At 46.5% G+C, this 22126-nt stretch overlaps 1 protein-coding gene across 1 annotated transcript in view; it reads left to right on the forward strand.

Annotated features, from left to right (window-relative positions):
- The window catches only part of LOC311224521 (nck-associated protein 5-like), a 470803-nt gene that overhangs the window by 225510 nt on the left and 223167 nt on the right, over nt 1–22126 (forward strand). The window contains exon 4 of the mRNA XM_084309543.1: nt 18434–18583. Within this exon, the coding sequence (XP_084165669.1) occupies nt 18434–18583 (150 nt within the window). The remainder of the gene's footprint in view (nt 1–18433; nt 18584–22126) is intronic.

A 22126-nucleotide genomic window follows, 5' to 3' on the forward strand; every position in this document is an offset into this window, starting at 1 on the left:
GTTGTTTGATTAATACCCAGGGCCAGGGATTAAAGTTCTCCTCAATTTTATTCCAAATCGCGATGGATCTCCCGTCAATTTTCTACCTGCTGCATATGATTTCTAGAGGCATACTACAATCTATTTTGATGTCAGTATTGGGTAGCCTATATAAACAATAATAGAGATCATATACAAGAACAATGAATCTCACTGCATGTATGATGTAGCCTGCCTTTCAATACATGAACTTGAATTCCATCATGTTTGTGTGCGGGACTCAAGGCTGTTGTCACAATGGGTGGTACCGGTACAGTAATAATTACAGTCCACACAATATCACGATCCATGCCATAGCCTATGTTCTATTAGGACATGATCTGTGACGACAAATGTTCTAGAATGTTTGAAGATATCATACTCTGACAGCATGCCTATGATCAACAAAAACGCGAACTTGAATCCCATCATATACATAGTCTGTCCACTATGGTGTCATTGCAATGCGTTTTCTATTCTTTCTTATACAGTAAAAAGGGGGAAGAACACTATATTCATATGACTTGTATTCTGCTTACAGCTTCGAAATTCCACTTGTTTCGTTTAACGTAAAGCCTTTTAAATATAATCAAGACGTTCCCGTGTTTCTGCGGTCTGCGCAAAATAATAACGAGTTGAGCTTTATGATTTATGATGAATTGAAAATGGGGGACCCTGATGTAAACAAGACGAAAGTTGGTCTGCATCCCCAATTAACAATTGTATGTACTGAACTGTACTGTACTGTACCCATTCTGCAATCTGTTAATAAACTTTCCAATCAATCAATCAATCAAGCTACGCGGAGCGCAGTCAGTCAGTAGCCTACACCCCGTATATTCCGATAACGCTATATAAACCATGCTGCATTCATTCTGAGAGAAAAATATATTATTCCAAATGCTATTTATAGGGTTTTGACCATAATTACACTACTGTTGCTATTTTACAATGAACTATAATGAACTACGGTTCGTACAGAACATGCCAGTGTTATTATGCACAGAAGCTCATTTCCTTGTTGTAATAATATATTCTACCACTGGGCGCCAGGTACGCCTGGTCTGACCTGTGCGTAGATGTAAGCACGGAGTCAAGTTCAAATCGAAATTGATGAATCCCACTCTTTGCTTAGAAATGATCGTACGCACAGGGTAAGCACAGATCTGTGTGAAGAACACGTTGATGAATGAGGGCCCAGGCCTTTTCCATCATTTTCATGTGGATGGAAGGCCAAAACACAGAAAAAATACTATGTTTTAAAAATGTGTGTGTTCAAGGCCTAAGACTATCATGTAGAATGGTCTTGTAAGCAGGGGTTGCATGTACTATAAATAAATACATTTTCTAAGTATTATACTTAAGTACACTTTTGAAGTACTTGTATTTTACTTCTACATTTCCATTTCAGGGAACTGTATTGTGTTTTTACTGGTTCAAAGGAATCATAGCTTCTGAAGTTAGTTAGCTTCTAAATTAGTTACTTAACATTTTGAAAAGTTCATGAAAATTCTAGCACAAGTAATACTAACACACCTGGACAAGCACCAAACACATTTCAATATACATTCAATATAAAATACTTTTATACTTTTTCTTAGGTAGAATCTTGAATGGGTGACTTTTATAAAAAAATAGTATTACCAAAGTACTATTCCATCAGGGTATTAAACTTTTACTTGACGTAGTATTTCCTCCAGTTTTCAAGCACTGGACAGAATGTTAGGTTATGACTATAACCAAGTTCTGTTAATAGTGGTGACGCTCGCCGTCACTCATGCACTGTCCTCGCACACGTGCACGCGCACTGAATAAAGACCACAATGTACCTTTATATCCCAATATTTGTCTGACCACACCCCTATCAGCTCACCTACATAAGCAGGTGTGTGGTCACCTGCTCTCCTCCTTCCCAAGCTTTCACCACAAGGTGAGATCAAGGGCTGCAGCGGCCGAGACGCCGAGCGTCACCACTATTAACAGAACTTAATCAACGTTCTGTATCATAGTCGGTTCCGCTCGGTGTCACTCATGCACATAGGGAGGCCGAGCGGAGCCACTGGCCGACAAATACACCCCGCTGAAGGCCCCCCACAACCATCAGAACAGGGAGGGCCGAGCCCCCCCGACCCCCCCTAATGGAGGGCACCCCCCCTATTGGAGGTTTCCCGGGAGGGCGACGGACCCGACCGTGCGAAGAGGCACTCAAGCAACTCAACGCACAGGGTGAGCAGACCGTGGCCTGACCCCACGACTACACACACGCACAACCCGCATGCCACCCGGGAACGAACGGAGGGAACAACCTCGTTACTGCCCCCAGAATCACGGGGTCAAGGGCAAACCAAACCCCGTGGCAAGGCCGTAGCAGCGGAGCGCGAAGGAAGGCCCAGACCCACCAAAGGGACTGGACCCCCTGGAATGGGGGCCCGGAGAAGTCCATGATGCCAGCATCAAGACCCCACCAGGTGGGCACTTATTGACCCCGCCCCCCACATCGCCAGCGTATTCGGACAAAGGCCCTTCAGCCGAGCGGGCCCTGTCCCCCCAATAGTACACCACCTGGCACACTGACCCTGCAGAACAGGCAGTCAGCATGGCCGTAAGCACACAAAAAAGGTTAACCAACGGAAGCAGGCAGCGCACCGGGGAAAAAACCCGGCAACAGGCTGTTAACCCGAGCCTGGAGACTGCGGACGAGACAGGCACCACAGGAGTCAGCTGAAAAACAGCCGCCCCGGCGGAAGGGGCGTATGCTGGCGTTGTTGCATGACCAAGCCTCCATTTAAAAAAAAAACCCACCCAGAGGGGTTGAGGCAGAGAAGGCTGACACGATTTGGCAGACGTCATGAACGTGCAGGGGCACCCTCAACCGGGTAACCCGGGAGTTGACACTGCTCCAACACACCAGGGAATCAACCACTTTGTCGTTACCCAATGCGGTGGTTGTTCCTATAACCCCTCAAGAAAAAACTCCAAAACACACCTGCGGATACACACTGGCTATACCGCAGTACAAGTGTTTCAGTTTTCAAAAAAGGGTTATCCCAGGCCTACGGGTCGACGAAACATTACTTCGGACCGGGCCCGGCGATACGGGAAGCACAGGGTCACCAGAGGAGGTCAAAGACCACCCCAACAGGCCCCTCTTCGCCATGCGTGAGAGAGGAGCGAAAAGAATGGAGAACCAGCCCCAAGCACATCGTACTTGGTATTCCCAGGCGGTCTCCCAACCAAGTACTAACCAGGACCAACCTGCGTAGCGGCCGAGATCTGACGAGATCGAGCGTGTACAGGTTGGCAAGGCCGTAAGCCATTACGACAGTGCTGAGTAAAATATGTACCCAACCAGGGTCTCCATAACGCTTAACCCTGTGACACCCGGACCGACCTGGCATTTCTCCCCTGAAAAAAGCCCAAGTCCCTCAGGGTACCAGAACAGCAGATCTGCATCCCCGGCGGACAACGGGTTCAACTGATCCGGACCAGCGTGACCAGAACCAGTCCCGTGCCCTAACCACGCCGACATGCCTACTCCAGGAGAAGGGGCAGATATGCGTGTTGATCTTAAACATGAAAAGAAGGCGCCACCCAGACGTTCGGGGTGAACCGCGGCCGGTGGCCCACCCCCAGGGCGTGAGACCCCTCTACATATGTTCAGATCCATTCCTTCATCATCCCCCAGATATGAACGAGAATCCGTCGACAACCAAAACAGGTCGTCGGAAGAGGAAAAACCTCCATCCCAGTTGCTTTATAAAAACGCCGTTTTAACCCCAAGCAACTAAGGCGTGCCAGTCAGTCGCCTGATTACAGAACACCCCGAGCTAGCACTATGCGTGCGTCGGGACACAACCACATCAATTAACAGGCTATTTAGACCTGTCATTGAATCCCCAAGGCGCCCAGGGGAACGACAAGAGGGGTGTGATACTTCCTAACTCCAACTCTTTTTAAAAGAAAAGAAGGAAGCACCAACAGTATGTATCCCAGTCTACACAGCCGGGGGTAAAAATTGTTTACATTTTTACATTCCACCACCCTCCCATAGAGAGGAGACGGAAATCCCCAGAGAGACTTCCCACGCGAGCTGTATAGATTGAAAAGAATATATTGCACCTTGAGCCACGTAAAAGTTTGGTTTTAGGGCTCTCCGGGGAGGAGGCACTGAACCCATACACACTCAATAATCGAATTGAATCGAATACACACACAATAGAGTAGGACTCCTTTTTGAGGTTCCACTCACCTTATATGCGAGTCAATCTATGAAAAAAAAGCACTTAACCCAAAAGAAATTGATACAAAAGGTTTTTCGATGGATTCCGATAGTATTGGGCGTGCTAAATAACATACTAAAAGTCGACCAAAATCGACCCCCCCGAAAGCCGCCATTTCCAAGATGGCGTCCCAGATGGCGGTGGATATATTAAAATGGCTATATCTCAAATTGAGAATATGGTGCAAAGGATTTCTCAACTGATTCTGGTACCTCTGGGCATGTTCACTAACATACTAAAAATCTAGGAAAATACACCTTCCAGAAAGGCTTAATTTTCAAGATGGCGTCCAAAATGGCGGCAGACCAAACACCACCTTGCCCCAGTAGTTACATTTGACCAACAACTATATTGGAAAGCAGCAGAGATAATCCTAGATTCACCACAGTGCAGTCACCTCAAGTCCTTTGTCCTGCTCCTAGGAGGATTTCACACATTTATGAATTTGCTAGGAGCAATTGGTACACTGATGGACGGTACAGGACTTAAGGACATTCTAGGGGTAGTCTATGGGGAGAACTCAGTAGCCCATATGATGACAGGCAAATCAGTTCAGAGAGCATTCCGTGGCCATCTTCTGGTTGACAAATGTCTTAACCGCATGATAATATCAGAAATGGTAGATGATAGTCATGAATTTGCAGCAATGGTTGAACAGTCTGAAGCAATGTATACCTCAATAGTTAAGGGTGAAATGCCATTGGAAACAGTGTTCACATCAGAGACCCTCATTACAATAAATGAAGAGCTGGGAAAAAGGAAGATGGAACTGTGTGCTAGATCCAAAACTAGTCAGTTGTGGCTAAATTACCAACACATGTTAGAAGTTGCTAGGTCACTGATAACAGCAGATCGCACAGGTTCCTGGCTTTTGCACCTACGCGCTGTTTCTGAATGCATGCCGATATTCGCTGCGGCTGGGCATTACAATTACTTGAAATCGGCACACTTTTATGTCCAAGAGATGAGTCAGCTTCACATCAACCACCCAGATGTCTTCAGACAATTTGAAAAGGGTTTTCATGTTATCCGTCGCAGCAGCCAATCATGGGCAGGCCTCAGCTCAGATCTTGTAATCGAAACAACATTGATGAGGTCATTGAAGACTACAGGAGGGATGACACATGGAAGTGGAATGACCGACAATCAGAGATCCCTTTGGACAATGTCAAAGGGCATAACATCAGAGTATAACACCGCAATGCAGGAGTTCTCAAACCAGACATACACAACATCAGAACAGCACAAGGATTCAACAGAGGCAAGGATGAAAAGGGATGCTGCTGACCTGGAGAAGATCACTTCAAAACTTGGTATATGTTCACCTTTCTCTCCAGCCGCAATTTTGGACGCCATCTTGAAAATGAAGCCTTTCTGGAAGGTGTATTTTCCTAGATGTTTAGTATGTTAGTGAGCATGCCCAGAGGTACCAGAATCAGTTGAGAAATCCTTTGCACCATTTTCTTAATTTGAGATATAGCCATTTTAATCGCCCCGGCGCCATCTGGGACGCCATCTTGGAAATGACGGCTTTCGGAGGGGTCGATTTTGGTTGACTTTTAGTATGTTATTTAGCACGCCCAATACTACCAGAATCCATTGAAAAACCTGTTGTATCCATTTTTTTGGGGTTAAACCATATATTGACTCGCCTAGGAGGCTCTGTACTCTGAGGAGGCTCCCTCACATAGAAGGAGAGTCCCAACTCACAGAAGGCCCGAATAGGAGCTTCGTGAGGAGGAGCCCTGACCACCCCCCGAAACAGATCCATCATATGGACCTGAACAGCACACGGAAGTCCTACCAACAGAGACGCGCACAGTGACGTACTCTATGGCGGGGGAATTTCTGCGGTGCATGAATGAATGAATGAAAACTTTATTTAACAGATTGCAGAATGGGTACAATACAGTACGGCTCAATACATACAATTGTTAAGGGGATGCAGACGTTTGTCTTGTTTCCATCAGGGTCCCCCATTTTCAATTCATATAGACATTTATGACATACACAACATACATGACATTTATGGCATAGGGACATATAGGTATTTAGTACTGATACATTTGTGACATAACGGTATTCAAATATACAGTACTGTTACCCCTAGATCCTGACAGAGTATATACATATGATGGGGAGGGGACTGTACATTAGGAGGGGGTGGGTGGGTGGGAGGGAAATATACATACGGCGGGGAGGGAATATATACAGGCGGTGGTGAGGAGACTGTCTATTAGGAGGTGGTGGGGGTTTTGGGCATTTACGGTGGCCAGTTTCGAATTGCAGCCTCCCGTAGGTGCTCTTTAAGAGCGGTTTTGAATGTGGGCAGGGATTCACATTCCTTTACAGCTTTGGGTAGGGCGTTCCACATTGTTGTGGCATAATTGCGAAACGTGTTTAGTCCCTTGTTTGAGCCGAATCTGGGTTTAACATGATTTGTTGAGCTTCCTCTGGTGTAGTGGTTGTGGTATTCACTGACCTTTGGGAAGTATTTTGACATGTACATGGGCACCCCGGTCGTATAGTGTATCTTGTAGACCAGGCCCATTGCAAGTTGCTGTACTCTGTCGTCATGCGAGGCACACGCCCAATATTCCAGGGCGTGGGACCAGGAAACTCCCTCCCTCCCCCCTCACCCTGTAACGTGCCGAACCGCAACGTGACAGGAACCTTGAAGGACAGGTGGGATTACCCCTGACCAACAGAAACAAGGGGGAGGAAAGGTTACCAGTTCACCCCTTTACGACCCCACACCCATGATACGATGTAATGACAAAAAGAGAGTATGACACAGTCATAGTCAGCTCCATGAAGCGTCTAACAGCTTCACACAGCGCATGTGCTAACCTGCTATCTGATTTTTACTAAGGAAAAAACACAGACTAGAGAGGGCTCTCCAAGAGCCCCGGTACCAAACTTACACATGTGCTTCTGTGGCCAGCCCAACCCAGTTGTAGGTCACATGACACACACAACCCATCATCACCTACAAAAAATGGCAAAAACACTCTACAGAGTAACGCCGTTTTTCATAATGAGAGAATACATAATTCTCGATTAGTATCGGCCACAGGCCTTGCTAAGCACACACGAAAAGCGACCAAACAATTTTTTCTTTTAGGAAAATAAAGTTTCTCAAGCAGTTTTTAGCACAACCTCAGCAATCAAGCTAAGGGTTACATCGTATCCCTACCACACAGTGACACAATGTAGTGTAACAACATGTCTGAGAGGAGGATGAAGAAGTCCCCAGGGAACCGGGGGGAAAACACAACCCTCCTACTTTACCCTTAATACGGCCAGTTAAAACAGGAAAACCTGTTAATATGTGAACACACTGTTCATTGTCATTACAGGCTGAGAAAAGAATCATTCTTTACTCATATGTCACTAAGCATAGCTTTATAGGTTAGTTAACCCCCTTAGTTGTGAGTACACGGTACATAAACACACATGATGTTTCTCAACACAACAAACCAGATCATTTTCACATCTGTAATAAACAACCCTATTTGCATGGAGAAGCTAATGCCATTGACAAGACAATTCACACATAACTCGCATCATATCCTAAATGTAGTGCAGCAACACTCGTTTTGGAAAACATCGTTATTTACAAAACATTTAGAAGGGAAAGCAAGAAGAAGTGCTCAAGGCCTGGTCAGAACCTTGCCTACCTTGAGCGCAGATCAAGCGAAACTGCAGTCTCTAACAAGGCACCGTAGTAAACACAGCCGTTCTGTGTTGTCGACCTGGGCAGCGTCGCCGCTCCATCCCGCCGCTACGGTCCCCCTTGTTGACGCAGTCCTTGCCGTCCTGGCTCAGGGCAGGTTTGACGAACATCCTCTGTCAAAGATGACGTCGTAGTCAAGAGTGTTTAAAACATGTTATAATCAAAGCACGTTCAACAGTGTTCGGCCGATAGCAGCAAGCTAACGTTTCCTAGCCTAGCCTAGGTAGGCCACAACTAGCACGCAAGCTAACGTTTCCTAGCCTAGTGATCACAACAGGCTAGCGCCGGAGCTAACAGCTGACTGGCTAACAGTAGGCCACCACTAGCACGTAAGCTAAGCAGCTATCACCTGAACTTGTACACAATGATATAACAATCACTCAGACAGGCCGCCGTTCTGAAACCCTCCTCACTTTTTAAGAGAAAAGAAAAACAAGATGTTAACACAGTTTTACAACGGTGATTTTACCAACACCCGACGGAGCCAGCACAATACCCAACTGGCCTGTAGCTGACTTGAACACAGATCTTCCTCTAACGAACATCCATGCCCATATTTCCTCGTGAGGGAATACTCTCATTTGTATATGAAAGAAGGGGCCTCACGGTGACAGAGAAACATCCACTCGTCCAGAAAACACAGGGATCACCAGTGTTATTGGTCGTGGCCCACTAGTTAACTATAATGGGCTTCAGACCAAGGTCTTCCGTCGCCTAAGAGGCTGAACAAAGGACCCTAGTCTGGGGCCGGTTTTCATAAACATTGTCAACTAGCCCCCATAGCACTAACAGACAAGTGGAGCTCGCCAGCAAAAACATTACTCACCAAACCTGGAACCCACCGCTTCTCACAACAGCGGCGCGTCCTACAGTCCAGCTGTGCCTTTACCGCAACCAGCACACAGCAAGGACTGCCGTTGGAAGGCATGTAGCGGCGCGAACTCCCAATACGAAAACCGGTGGAGGATTTTTAGAATGATCATCATCTTCCAGACACTCCAGTACGAAGACAATATCGCCGTATTTTCTCGAATATAGTGAGAGAGAAAATAAAGATATGATGTCAACGTATCGCTTGTTTTCCAACTCTTCTCCTACCATCACATCACGTCAAGTGGGGATCTACCGAGGCACTTCCTTGTGGTGAAAGCGAGAAAGGAGGAGAGCAGGTGACCACACACCTGCTTATGTAGGTGAGCTGATAGGGGTGTGGTCAGACAAATATTGGGATATAAAGGTACATTGTGGTCTTTATTCAGTGCGCGTGCACGTGTGCGAGGACAGTGCATGAGTGACGCCAAGCGGAACCGACGATGATACAGAACTACTATACCGAGCAAGAGGATAATAATTATTTATACTGTTCATGTACAGTAATATAAACATTTTAGTGTCTTTCAGGAATACAGTAATATTTCCAAAAACTATTTTTGCAAAGACTTAGCATCGAAGATGTCAGCTACTATTAATGTCATTATGCAATTAAATGTAAATTATGTATATTTATTTTTCACACAAAGACCTTTTGTTTCTATTCAGTACTAAGTGTAGCCTAGTATGCCATGCTAGTTATGAGGATTACAGAGTAAATGGCTAGATGATTATGTGTTCTTATGAGACATATTGTATAAGGGTTGTTACAAAGGGTCAGATTAAACCGAATATATATATTTATTGCTTGAGATCCCATGTATAATATTTGTATATCGTCTGATATCCCTTGTATATTCTTTGTACATATACACGGAATATCCCTTTACCTAGGTACAAGCCAGACCATAATATTCGTTCTCCTATAGGACAGCGACCCCTAGGCGCCAACGGCCATACCCCCAATGGCGAGTTCAAAGCCACCGCCAAGGCTTGTCTCAACATGTCCAGGTTTGCGCAGTAATACGAGACAGAACTGAGGTTGGCACTAGATAATTCACCTTACGTATAAATACGGCGCAGGTGGATACAGCAGCACTTAGTCCACAGTTCATTCAGTTCATCATTCGTTCAAAGTAACGTTAAGTCTTATCCCAAAGTTGAAGCCTTCACCACGAGTCAACGACCAAGTGAAGTGAGCAACTTTGCGTCTAAATAGAGCACTTAGAACCGCGTGCGAATAGGATAGTAAAAGTGTCAGAGCTTAGTGAAATAACGTCAAGTTCGACCTAGTTAATGTGAAGTATAGTGCACAGGAGAATCTACACCGGCGAATGCAGAGCCTTTTCCGGCTGGATTATATTGCTTTTGGTACTGTGGCTGCTGGAGCAGAGAACCGTCTACCCACTGCTGTGTGGGATCTACCCGTGAGGAGCATCACTCGAGCCCGTCTCTAGGAAGAGGCTGGCTGGCTTTCATCCATGCTGTCGCGCCGACCAGGATTATAGCTGCTGCTTTTGTCTGCCGATAGAGGGGAGTATATGTACCGACTCCCGTAGCTGGAGCTTATTGATTCCTCGTTGATCCAGACTTTTGCTCCCGAACATTCCTCTCCCCTGCTGGCTTACAACCGGAGGGAACCCCCTTAGTATCTCCAGCTGACCTACGAGTGTGCCTTATATAATTCTTATGCTACAGGTGGTATTCAATTATACCCATCGTAATATGCTCATGGACTTACGCTCTTGACCTATTTAAGTGTTCTTCGCCATATAAGCGCGACCCATAATTCTCAATTCTGTAACCTATTGTTGCTTACTATAATAATAAATACTTATAAATATAACTTTCTTTGTTAAGCTGTATTCTTGTGTGGGTGTTCACCATATATACCGTGTACTGTATGGCCAGTAATTAAAGTACATAACTAAGTAGTGGTTTAATAATACCATACTCTCAATACAGTCAGGGAATTGTACCCCTCAGTTACAATTGGTCCTTCGAGCCGGAGAGTATCAGTGTAATATCTAATATAATATTGATATTAACCATGGCCAGCGGTGAACACTCCCCAAGCAGCTCCCCCGAGCTAGAACGCCCGCAGCGCAGACGTCAGCCACCTCCCTATCTAGAGGCATACGCTGTCAGTCTAATACCTAGCTTTATAAAGACGTCAAATGCGGATAAAATAAATAAAGCGGATAGTCAAAGCATGTCAAATCCTACCGACCAGACGACCCTGCCAGTAGAGACCCCAGTGGGTTCTAACGAAACTGACCAAGCCCACGGGGGGGACCAGGGGGGACATGACATGACTATACCCCCAGACAACGTCAACGGGACGGTCCCCGGAGAGCTCCAGGATAAAGAAAGCGCTCCAGGGACAGAACCCGACCCACTACCAGAAGAGAAGCGCGCCCAGGAGACGGACCTCGAGGCGCGCCCAGAGAACAGATCTCCAACGAGCACTGCCAGAAGCCGATCACCTCTGTCGGTGTCTTCCCCCAGCGAAGCGGACAAGATGCTGGCGCAGGCATTCATCGCCACCCTGGCAGCCTCCACCGAACGCGATCGACTTCAGGGTGAAGACGATCGACTTCAAGCGCAACAGACGAGCGAGCGCGAACAAGCTGCAGACCAACGAGAACGCCTTCACGCGCAACTCCAAGCGCAAGCCCTCAGTGAGCGCGAACACGCTGCAACCGAGCGAGAGCGCTTCCAGGCGCAACAAAGGAGTGAAGACGACCGCATAAGACTGGAGACCAGACGCCTTCAGACGGAAGAGAACATTGAAAGAGGCCGCGCCGAGGCACAGCGCGCCACCGCCAATGCACAGCGCGACGCCGCCAATGCACAGCGCGACGCCGCCCATGCCAGCGTCAACGCACAGCGCGACGCCGCCAATACCCAGCGCGAAGCACAGCGCGACGCCGCCGATGCACAGCGCGACGCCGCCCATACCCAGCGCGAAGCAGAGCGCGACCGGCTGCAGGCGCAGATGGTAGAACAATTGATTGCCATGGCGACACCCCCTCTCTCCGCACGGAGCTCCCGGAGATCATCCCGACAAGGGTCTAGGGCACATTCCCCTACCCGACCAAGCGACCCGGGACCCCGCCAACAGGAGGATCCTGTCTGCGTCTCCGAACCCCCTCCCCGGCCGGTCCATACGAGACCCAGCAACCGGGAAGAACCGGCCTACGTCGCCGAGAGACTGACCAGAAGACTCCAGGACCTAGCAGAGGAAGAGGAAGAGGAAGAGGAGGAATGTCAAGCCGACCAGCAGCAACGTACTCTGGACCAGGAGGCCCAGTACAGCCCCGACCAGCAGCAACGTACTCTGGACCAGGAGGCCCAGTACAGCCCAGACGTCAGCCCCGAGTCACTGCGCTACAAACCCCCGACTCAACTCACGGGTGAGTTTGACGCACCGTCAGCACCGAGGAACAGCACCTGGGTACCCGGCCCCTGGTACCCACCAAGTACCAACCCATGACAACACGTACAGGGAGACTCGCCCAGGAGGCCTCTTCCCCAACGCTCACCGATGTGCCAGCCATCCATGGCATCGTACCTTGGCACACCGACGTTCCCAGACTTTACGCGCGAGGACAGAGCACAGTACACGGAATTACGGATGTGCTTGGAGACTATGATGTCCGACGTCCCTGATGAGACGTACAAATATGCTATCCTCCTCAAGCACCTGAAGGTGCCCAGAGCGCATAATATAGCGCTGGCATATTCCAACTCAAGTACCCCATACACCGCGGCTCTAGTAGCCCTCGACCAGCGTTATGGACGCATATGGGACTACGTGATACAGGAAATAAGAGATATCGACCGCCTCCCCCCAGCCAGAGACAATAGAGCATTGGATGACCTCTCTATCAAGGTACAGTCCCTGGTAGGGATGCTGGGGTCCCAAAAGGAGAAAGGGATATATGAACTGTATGCTAACTCTAATGTAGAAAGGATATTAGAGAAGCTCCCTCTCGCCCGACAAGAGCGCTTCAGGCGGCAAAGAGACCACCGCGACCCCAACGGCCCAGAGGCATCCCTCCTAGACCTATCTGATTTCCTCGCCAGGGAGGTCAGCAGCCTACGACTGGACACGTTCGTGTGGAGTGGACCAAGCCCAAGACCAGGACCTCGGGGATCAAATGATAACCGCCGGTCGGTGACCGTTATGCACCAAGCCGAATCAGTACCGCAGCACAAGAACCACAACACCCCCTCGACGAAAGAGGAGTGGAAGATTGAATGCCAGTACTGTGAAGGGGAACATCGGCTGTATCAATGTGACACTTTCAAGAAGCTGACCGCGGACGAGGTGAGTCAGTGGATCAAAGACCACCGCCGCTGCTTCCGCTGCGCGCGCAGCCATATGGCAGCTGAGTGCCGTTTGAAGAAGAAGTGCAGCAGGTGCGGCGGCGCCCACTTGGAGGTCCTGCATGACATCAACAGGCGTCCGCCAGGACAACAAAGTGGGCCCGTCACAGTAATGTACCAGGCCGAGGCGGTGGCACCAGTACCGAAGATCCACCAGACCGCCCCCTGGTGTCCCGACTGCTACAGCAGACACTGGGAGTCACGGTGCTACTCGGACGACCGCGAGTCGGCACCACCCCAGAAGATCCAAGGCAACCCACCAACAGGAGTGCTCCATATAGACCAGCATAGCGGGACCCCCCGAGTGCTCATCAAAGTGGTCAGAGTGCTCCTGAGCTACGAGGACAAGGTCCTGGACACTTACCCCATCCTAGACGATGGGTCTGAAAAGACTCTCCTCCTCGCTTCCGCCGCAGCCCAGCTGGGTCTGCGGGGTGCCAAAGGAACAATGACAATACGTACCATCAGAAGAGACCAGAAGACCATAAAGGGTGAAAATGTCTCCTTCAAGATAGCAGCGGTGGACCAGCCCGAGAAGCAGTATAGTATTACCAACGTCTTCACCAGCCACGACATAGGCCTGTCACAGTACACCTACCCCATCCCACAGCTGATGGCGAAGTACGTGCACCTACGCAGACTACCTATACCGCTTATCGACGGCGCCACACCGACCCTGCTCATAGGCTCCGACCACGCGGACCTCATCCTCCCAATTGAGGCGGGCCACATTGGACCCAAAGGATGCCCAGTCGCGGTTCAGACCCGACTGGGGTGGACGCTCCAGGGCCCCCTCTACGGACTTGACAGTCAACCCACGTCTACACGCTGCCTGCACACAAAGGCGAGCGACACCGGCCACTCTCTCGTACAGCCCGTTGAGAGGCTATTGACATTAGGCGAGAGGCCTGTGAGAGAACCGTGGGCACAAGAGGGAGTTCCAAACTCCACCCCCCTCAGCTGCGCTCCAGACGTAGCTGACCTCGAACCCAGCACCCCAAGCGACTCCTTGATGGGGCGGCCGGAACCGGCCCCTCCTCAGACGGGGTACAGACCAAACAAGAGGAACAGACGGAGGATGTGGAGGCACAGCCAAGCACAGATCAAAGCAGTCTCAGGCCCGCTTCCTCCTAACCCCCCTACCATCCCTTCCAGCCCGTCAGAAGCGGGTCAAGGACGGGGACAACTTAAAAGTGGACACAATCATCATGATCATAGACCAGTCACTACCCCGAGCTGCGTGGCCGGCCGGCCGCGTAAGCAAAGTGATCACTGGTGCCGACGGAAAGGTCAGAGCGGCAGAAGTTCTTGTCCAGGGACGGACATACACCCGACCCGTGGCGAGGCTGATAGAGTTGCCAAGGCTCCCTGACTCCCTTGCTGACGATCATGACCCACTGACGTTGTGAATTGCCCTACTCCTCACAACGGACATTGAGTAGTGGACAAGACGGTTAATCTGTCTCTGCTTATCTAATTAGGTGCGGACTAATTAGGAGGCGGCTGTTACAAAGGGTCAGATTAAACCGAATATATATATTTATTGCTTGAGATCCCATGTATAATATTTGTATATCGTCTGATATCCCTTGTATATTCTTTGTACATATACACGGAATATCCCTTTACCTAGGTACAAGCCAGACCATAATATTCGTTCTCCTATAGGACAGCGACCCCTAGGCGCCAACGGCCATACCCCCAATGGCGAGTTCAAAGCCACCGCCAAGGCTTGTCTCAACATGTCCAGGTTAGCGCAGTAATACGAGACAGAACTGAGGTTGGCACTAGATAATTCACCTTACGTATAAATACGGCGCAGATGGATACAGCAGCACTTAGTCCACAGTTCATTCAGTTCATCATTCGTTCAAAGTAACGTTAAGTCTTATCCCAAAGTTGAAGCCTTCACCACGAGTCAACGACCAAGTGAAGTGAGCAACTTTGCGTCTAAATAGAGCACTTAGAACCGCGTGCGAATAGGATAGTAAAAGTGTCAGAGCTTAGTGAAATAACGTCAAGTTCGACCTAGTTAATGTGAAGTATAGTGCACAGGAGAATCTACACCGGCGAATGCAGAGCCTTTTCTGGCTGGATTATATTGCTTTTGGTACTGTGGCTGCTGGAGCAGAGAACAGTCTACCCACTGCTGTGTGGGATCTACCCGTGAGGAGCATCACTCGAGCCCGTCTCTAGGAAGAGGCTGGCTGGCTTTCATCCATGCTGTCGCGCCAACCAGGATTATAGCTGCTGCTTTTGTCTGCCGATCGAGGGGAGTATATGTACCGACTCCCGTAGCTGGAGCTTATTGATTCCTCGTTGATCCAGACTTTTGCTCCCGAACATTCCTCTCCCCTGCTGGCTTACAACCGGAGGGAACCCCCTTAGTATCTGCAGCTGACCTACGAGTGTGCCTTATATAATTCTTATGCTACAGGTGGTATTCAATTATACCCATCGTAATATGCTCATGGACTTACGCTCTTGACCTATTTAAGTGTTCTTCGCCATATAAGCGCGACCCATAATTCTCAATTCTGTAACCTATTGTTGCTTACTATAATAATAAATACTTATAAATATAACTTTCTTTGTTAAGCTGTATTCTTGTGTGGGTGTTCACCATATATACCGTGTACTGTATGGCCAGTAATTAAAGTACATAACTAAGTAGTGGTTTAATAATACCATACTCTTAATACAGTCAGGGAATTGTACCCCTCAGTTACAAGGGTGATATATGAGATAATTACTGTTCCCAAGAACTTATTCTGCTGACAATAATAGTTTGGATTAAAACCCCTATTAATTTATTCTATTTCTAGCCATGACAGTTTTATAAACTGCATGTTGATGCATGCCCCCTACCCCCTTCCCCTCACTCACTTTCTTTCATTTGCATGCGCACATCACATGCATGTGCACGTACGCGCGCGCACACACACACACACACACACACACACACACACACACACACACACACACACACACACACACACACACACACACACACACACACACACACACACACACACACACACACACACACACACACACACACACACACACACTTCACACATCTTAAGCTCTAATGACGCTAGGGGTGTAACGGTACACAAAAACCATGGTTCGGTACGTACCTCGGTTTTGAAGTCACGGTTCGGTACGGGTTTTCGGTACAGTGGGGGAAAGTGGCTTTCTATGTTCCACTCAGGGGTGATGTTGTGTGCAGTAACTAATTGTACTTGTATGGCTGTCAACGAATATCCTATATTGAAATTAATAATCGAGTTTTGAATTCAATTCTTCACGCAAAAGAAAGTTCTTAACGTACGTTCATTCGTGGTTAACGTACCGTTGTATTCGTTCGGTACACAGCCGTACTGAACCATAGGTCCAGTACTGAAACGGTTCGGTACGGATAAGTGTACCTTTACACCCCTAAATGACATGCATCTATGTTATTCAGCTATGTTGGTTTTGAGGGTGAAAGCATGAGCCATAAGGACATAATGAACCATATTGTAATAATTGGGTAGGATGTGGACCCAAGTGCAGACAGCCAGGCAGGAATCAGATGATGAGTTAAACCCAACAACAGGTAGTACGACACAAAGTCATACTGATGTGTCAACGCTGTCGCTGACTGACTGGGGGAAAGGAACATAATACACAAGGGGGTGATGACACAAGGAGAGGGGGAGACAGGGTTAGAGCTGGAGCAGGAAATCACAGCTGCAACGTATTTAACACATGCAAATAAGCCTCGTAATTCACAATACATTCTAATTAGAGGGGCATTGTGTAAATCAAACCCTTTATGTCCTTTTTGCCTATTGTGAAGGCAAGATCTTGTCACATTTGGTTTAATTATGACACTTTATAATGATGATCATTAAAGGGCTTTTTATATATCACCCAAAATATATAAAAAATTATATATATTATTACCCGTGCTATCTATCCATAGTTGGTGTGATTAGCTGAGGTTTGGCGATATCCGCCGTAGAGATGTATGCGTCAGCCCAATACAATGGAGAACAGTTACTCACAATAATCCACAGACCTCACTGTGAGCAGTTTCTTTTGGAACTATTTTCTACCGCAGTGCAGCCCCCATAAAAATAGCTCTCAATGAAGCTGTCCACAACGAGGTCAAAGGGTTATCCATGTGATGATTTCTGGGAAGAGACGTTGTTGTTGTTGAGTTTTTCAAATGTAATTTTTTGGCACTTTAAGCACCACAAAATAAGGCCCATTGAGCTCCATTGTACCGGGCTGATGGTAGACATCCCTAGGGCGTATATCTCTACCTCTGCAAATCACACTGAAACTGTCTTTGTAGGTACATAGCACTCTGGGTAATGGGAAAATATGTTTTTTGCACTCTGGGTAATGGGGAAAATATGTTTTGGGGGAACTGCCCCCTTTTAACAAAGTGCTAGTGCTATAACATACATCTATTTGTTTGTTTTTAGCTCTATTATCGCCAGGCAAGAGAAATAGCTCTGAACTACTGTGTACAGCTTCTAGCTTTACACAAGACCACACAGCGAAAAAGAGCAGGTTGTCAGACAACAGTAGTCAAAGATTGCCACTCCCACCAAACATGCACAAGGAGGAGGGGGGCATACATTTACTTCTGGTTACTCTGTTACCTGGTGAGAGAGAGAGTGGGAAGTTGATTGAGCGAGATGATTCAGGTATCAGGACATTTACATTACCCACCCATCTTCAAAACTGGGTAGAGATTGCTTTGTCACAGCCACATAGTAATAATTAATCAGTTACGCCTCAATCTGGTGAATTGAGTTTAATGTTGTTTTGCTGTGGAATTCCCCTTTAATTAGTGAAGAGAATCGACAAAAAACATGGTAAAAACCAAACAAACAAAAAAACAAAACAACTGACAACAGTACTACCGTACAAAAATACAAAAGTATTAAAGTAAACACAGCAACAATATGTAAAAGTGCAGAATAATAAAAGATGCATGCATATAACTATACAGTCCAGTCACTTATTTGTTGTTGATGCTGAATATCTACCTGGTTAAGGAACAAATTAATTACACAAGGAGAGGGAGGATTCTGAGGTGTCCTCAAATTGTAACTCTGAGCCTCTCGCCATGTTGCAGGACAAACTCCTGGAGGAGATGTGGAAGCAGCAGGACAGTCTGGAGCCCTCCCTCACAGCAGGGAGGCCCGTCTCCCCAGGCCCCAGCACCGGACAGGAGGACAACTCACATGACACCCTGCCTCTCCTGGAGCGTCTCAGGGCCCTGGAGGTAGAGCATAGTCTCCTTGTTTATGTTTATTAAAGGATCCCCATTAGATACACATGAAAGAGCCTTTAGTCTTCCTGGGGTCGTGGACAAAACAAATACAATACAAATGTAAAACTAAAAATATGAATAAAAAATAAAACAAAACACATAAATTTAAAATGAATACAAATATTCAAATTCACAATATAAAAACTAACATTCCAGTCAAAAAATATATATACTTGACAAGTTTGCAAGATATCTCTTTATATATATTTTTTTAAGTAATTTTGTTATTGTGGATAATATGTTTTTCTGGAGCAGGTTCAAACTTTTTGATCTGTTGCCATAGTGATTTAGACAATCGCGCGTCGGGGAACCGACAGGTCTAGCTTATGTCAAGTTATCCTGAAAATTATCCGGCTAACTCAGTTAGCCAGGTACGAGGAACAGGGCCCAGGGCTCCAGAGTACGGTCGCACTGTGCACCCAAAAATCAGTGCAGTGCGACTGAATATTTTCCCTTGTCGCACTGGTGCACCTCACATTCCAGCAGGTCTGTCTGTGTGTATGTGTACGTGCATTCTGCAAAGACCAGCCCCGATCTGCCTCTGATTGGCTCTGATCATCACCCTGACATTCTTATTCACTGAATGACGGGCTAAACAAAACCATGTGCACTGCGTTTGCTATCGGAGCATCAACTTTGCAAATTGAAACGTTAAAAAAGCACAGCATCTAAAAAAAAACACATAATGTGCCATGACAGGTGTGCGGCATAATGCGCCAGACAGCAGCAAACAGAAGAAGCGATGAGGTCGAAATGAAGATACAATTTAACACGGCTTATAATATCGCCAAAGAAGAGCTGCCGTTTACAAAATTCAAGTCGCAGATCACCCTTATGAAGAAAAACTGATTAAACGTCAACCCAACGTACAGCAATGACACTGCCTGTGCCCAATTCATAGGGGTCATTGCAGACACTGAAAAAAAAGATTGCTGAGAACAGCAACATGGCCTTCATGATTGACGGAGATACAGACGTCTCTGCAAAGGAGTGTGAGCTTGTGTACAGCCGCATATTGCGCAACGCCGGGACACAGATCAACATATTGTAGCGATCAGTCATACCGTGACGTCAGGAAGGATGAGGAGAGTTTGTATTCCTTTATGGTGGTTTAAGTCCAGCTCAAACGGTTACATACAGGTTAATACTTTGCTTGTGATGCACACAGCTACCTGCTCAAACGTTTGCTTCACGACAAGGGCTGGGCGATATGGCTAAAAATGATATCACGATATCGATAACGATATCATATCACTCGATATCTATAATTTTCGATATTGTTATAAGTATTAAAAAAATGTTTTAATAAAAATGTCGTTGCCGCCATCTTTAGTGTTACAGCCCCTCACACTCCAGTTCTCAGGCTGCAGCTGGTTTGAAAGTGAAAGTAAACAGGCTTCTCTGCTGGCTGTGGCTCCAGGGGAGTTGAATAGTTCTGGCTCTGCTCGTTTCTTTTCTATCTTTTGTCGCTTTTTTGGTGGACAAACCACCGCACATGTGCACTGTGACTCGTGACTGGAGTCTAGTTCTGCTAGCACACATAGCCTACTGTGTACAGACGGTTTCAAACTGTATTTTAAATTAGAAAGCAAACAAAATAAATGGACAAGAGAAAAATAAATCTGAATTTGGTCAGTATTGTCATTTGGACAAGCAAAGCCATTACTTTAAGTTGCAGGCAAGAAAGACAAGTCTGTCCACCGTCTCTGGTTTTAAAACTGCCCTGTTGCAGGTAAAAAAAAAAAAACGATTTTTCGATTTTTTTTTAATTTCGATATTCGATATCGATTATTAAAATATATCGCGATATTTATCGTTATCGTTATATCGCCCAGCCCTACCTCAATGCATCGCAACAACAGACACATTGTACAACAGGTACATTGGGAAGCAAAAGATCATTCTCTGGATTTCTCACACTTCTAAAGCAAATCACACAATGTAATTGTGTCCAACCTCACATGGGGAAGAATAAAGGGTCACAAAAACATCTCCTTCTACTATGTGGAATCAAAACATTGTCACAAATCCAACTGAATGGAGTCCAATGTTAATCTCTTGCCAACCTTTTACCTTTAACTAATATACTTTTGTACAGTAAAACGGAACTTCATTATCTCCCCTCTCACACAGTATTAAAAAATACCTTTTTTTGTGATATATTATGAACTGGTATGACTGAATATTTGTACATTTAAAAAATGTATGCATCAAAAAAGTGTGTTGCACCGTGACTCGCGGCTGGAGACTAGCTCTGTGTACAGACGGTTTCAAACTGTATTTAAAATTTGCAATCAATGTTAGATTTGATTCAAATGTATTGTCATCATACAGCACACTATAGCTATAGTGGAATAGACTATTAATATTCCATATTATACCGTCTTGCTGCACGCTCCTGGCCACCTGCCTCAGTGCGCGCACACACACACACACACACACACACACACACACACACACACACACACACACACACACACACACACACACACACACACACACACACACACACACGCACGCGCGCAAACTGTATAGCCTACGTGCGTAATGAATGAACAGAGGCATGCGTGTGTGTGTGCGCTGAGGCAGGTGGCCAGGAGCGTGCAACAAAACGGTATAAATATGGAATATTAATACAGTCTATTCCACTAGTGGGATTTAAATGGTAAATGGCTGCTTTTTTATATAGCGCTTTTATCCAAAGCGCTTTACAATTTGTTACTCACATTTTACCCATTCACTCACACATTCACTCACACACCGACGGCGGAGGCAACCATGCAAGGTGCCAACCTGCTCATCAGGTTTAGTTCTTATTTATTTATCCACTGGCATTTGCAGTGTTGGTGTAGTGATTTTATTTATTTTTGGACATCACGATACCTCTTGAAGCATGACTGTAAATGTAAAACCAAATTTTTTATGAGACAAAGATAGTCGTATTTATTATTATTATTTAATTCCGATGACGTGAACGCAATCACCATGATTCCTCACAAATAAAGCCCTTAACACATTGAGTGCCACGCTCCTTTGACCATATATGGCCGTTCCGTGCCAGCGCTGAAGTCAATGGGAGAACGGGGAAATTTGCAAACGCTTAAACTATATCTTAAATGATGGCTATGGGTCTAATACACCCGTCGCTTATCAATGACTTGCTTGCAGTCAACATGTACGAAACTGATTGTTTTTTCATTGGTACATTTCCGCTTTATACCGGTTTGAATACGAGTATAGTTTTGAAGATTTCTAGTGATTCCAGAGAAATCCGCGATAATAGCTCTTTAGTGGAATACACAAAACACGTTGTCATTTTTCGGCTGATTTATGAATCGTTTTCAAATAAACGCTAGATTATCGATAGTATGTGTACTTATGCACGCTAGAGAAGCGGGTTGAAAGATCTATTATCCATGACCTGGTCAGCTTTAACGTCATATACACACACACACACACACACACACACACACACACACACACACACACACACAC

Source organism: Notolepis coatsorum (genome assembly GCF_963971535.1).
Source record: "Notolepis coatsorum genome assembly, chromosome: 3".
NCBI lineage: Eukaryota > Metazoa > Chordata > Actinopteri > Aulopiformes > Paralepididae > Notolepis > Notolepis coatsorum.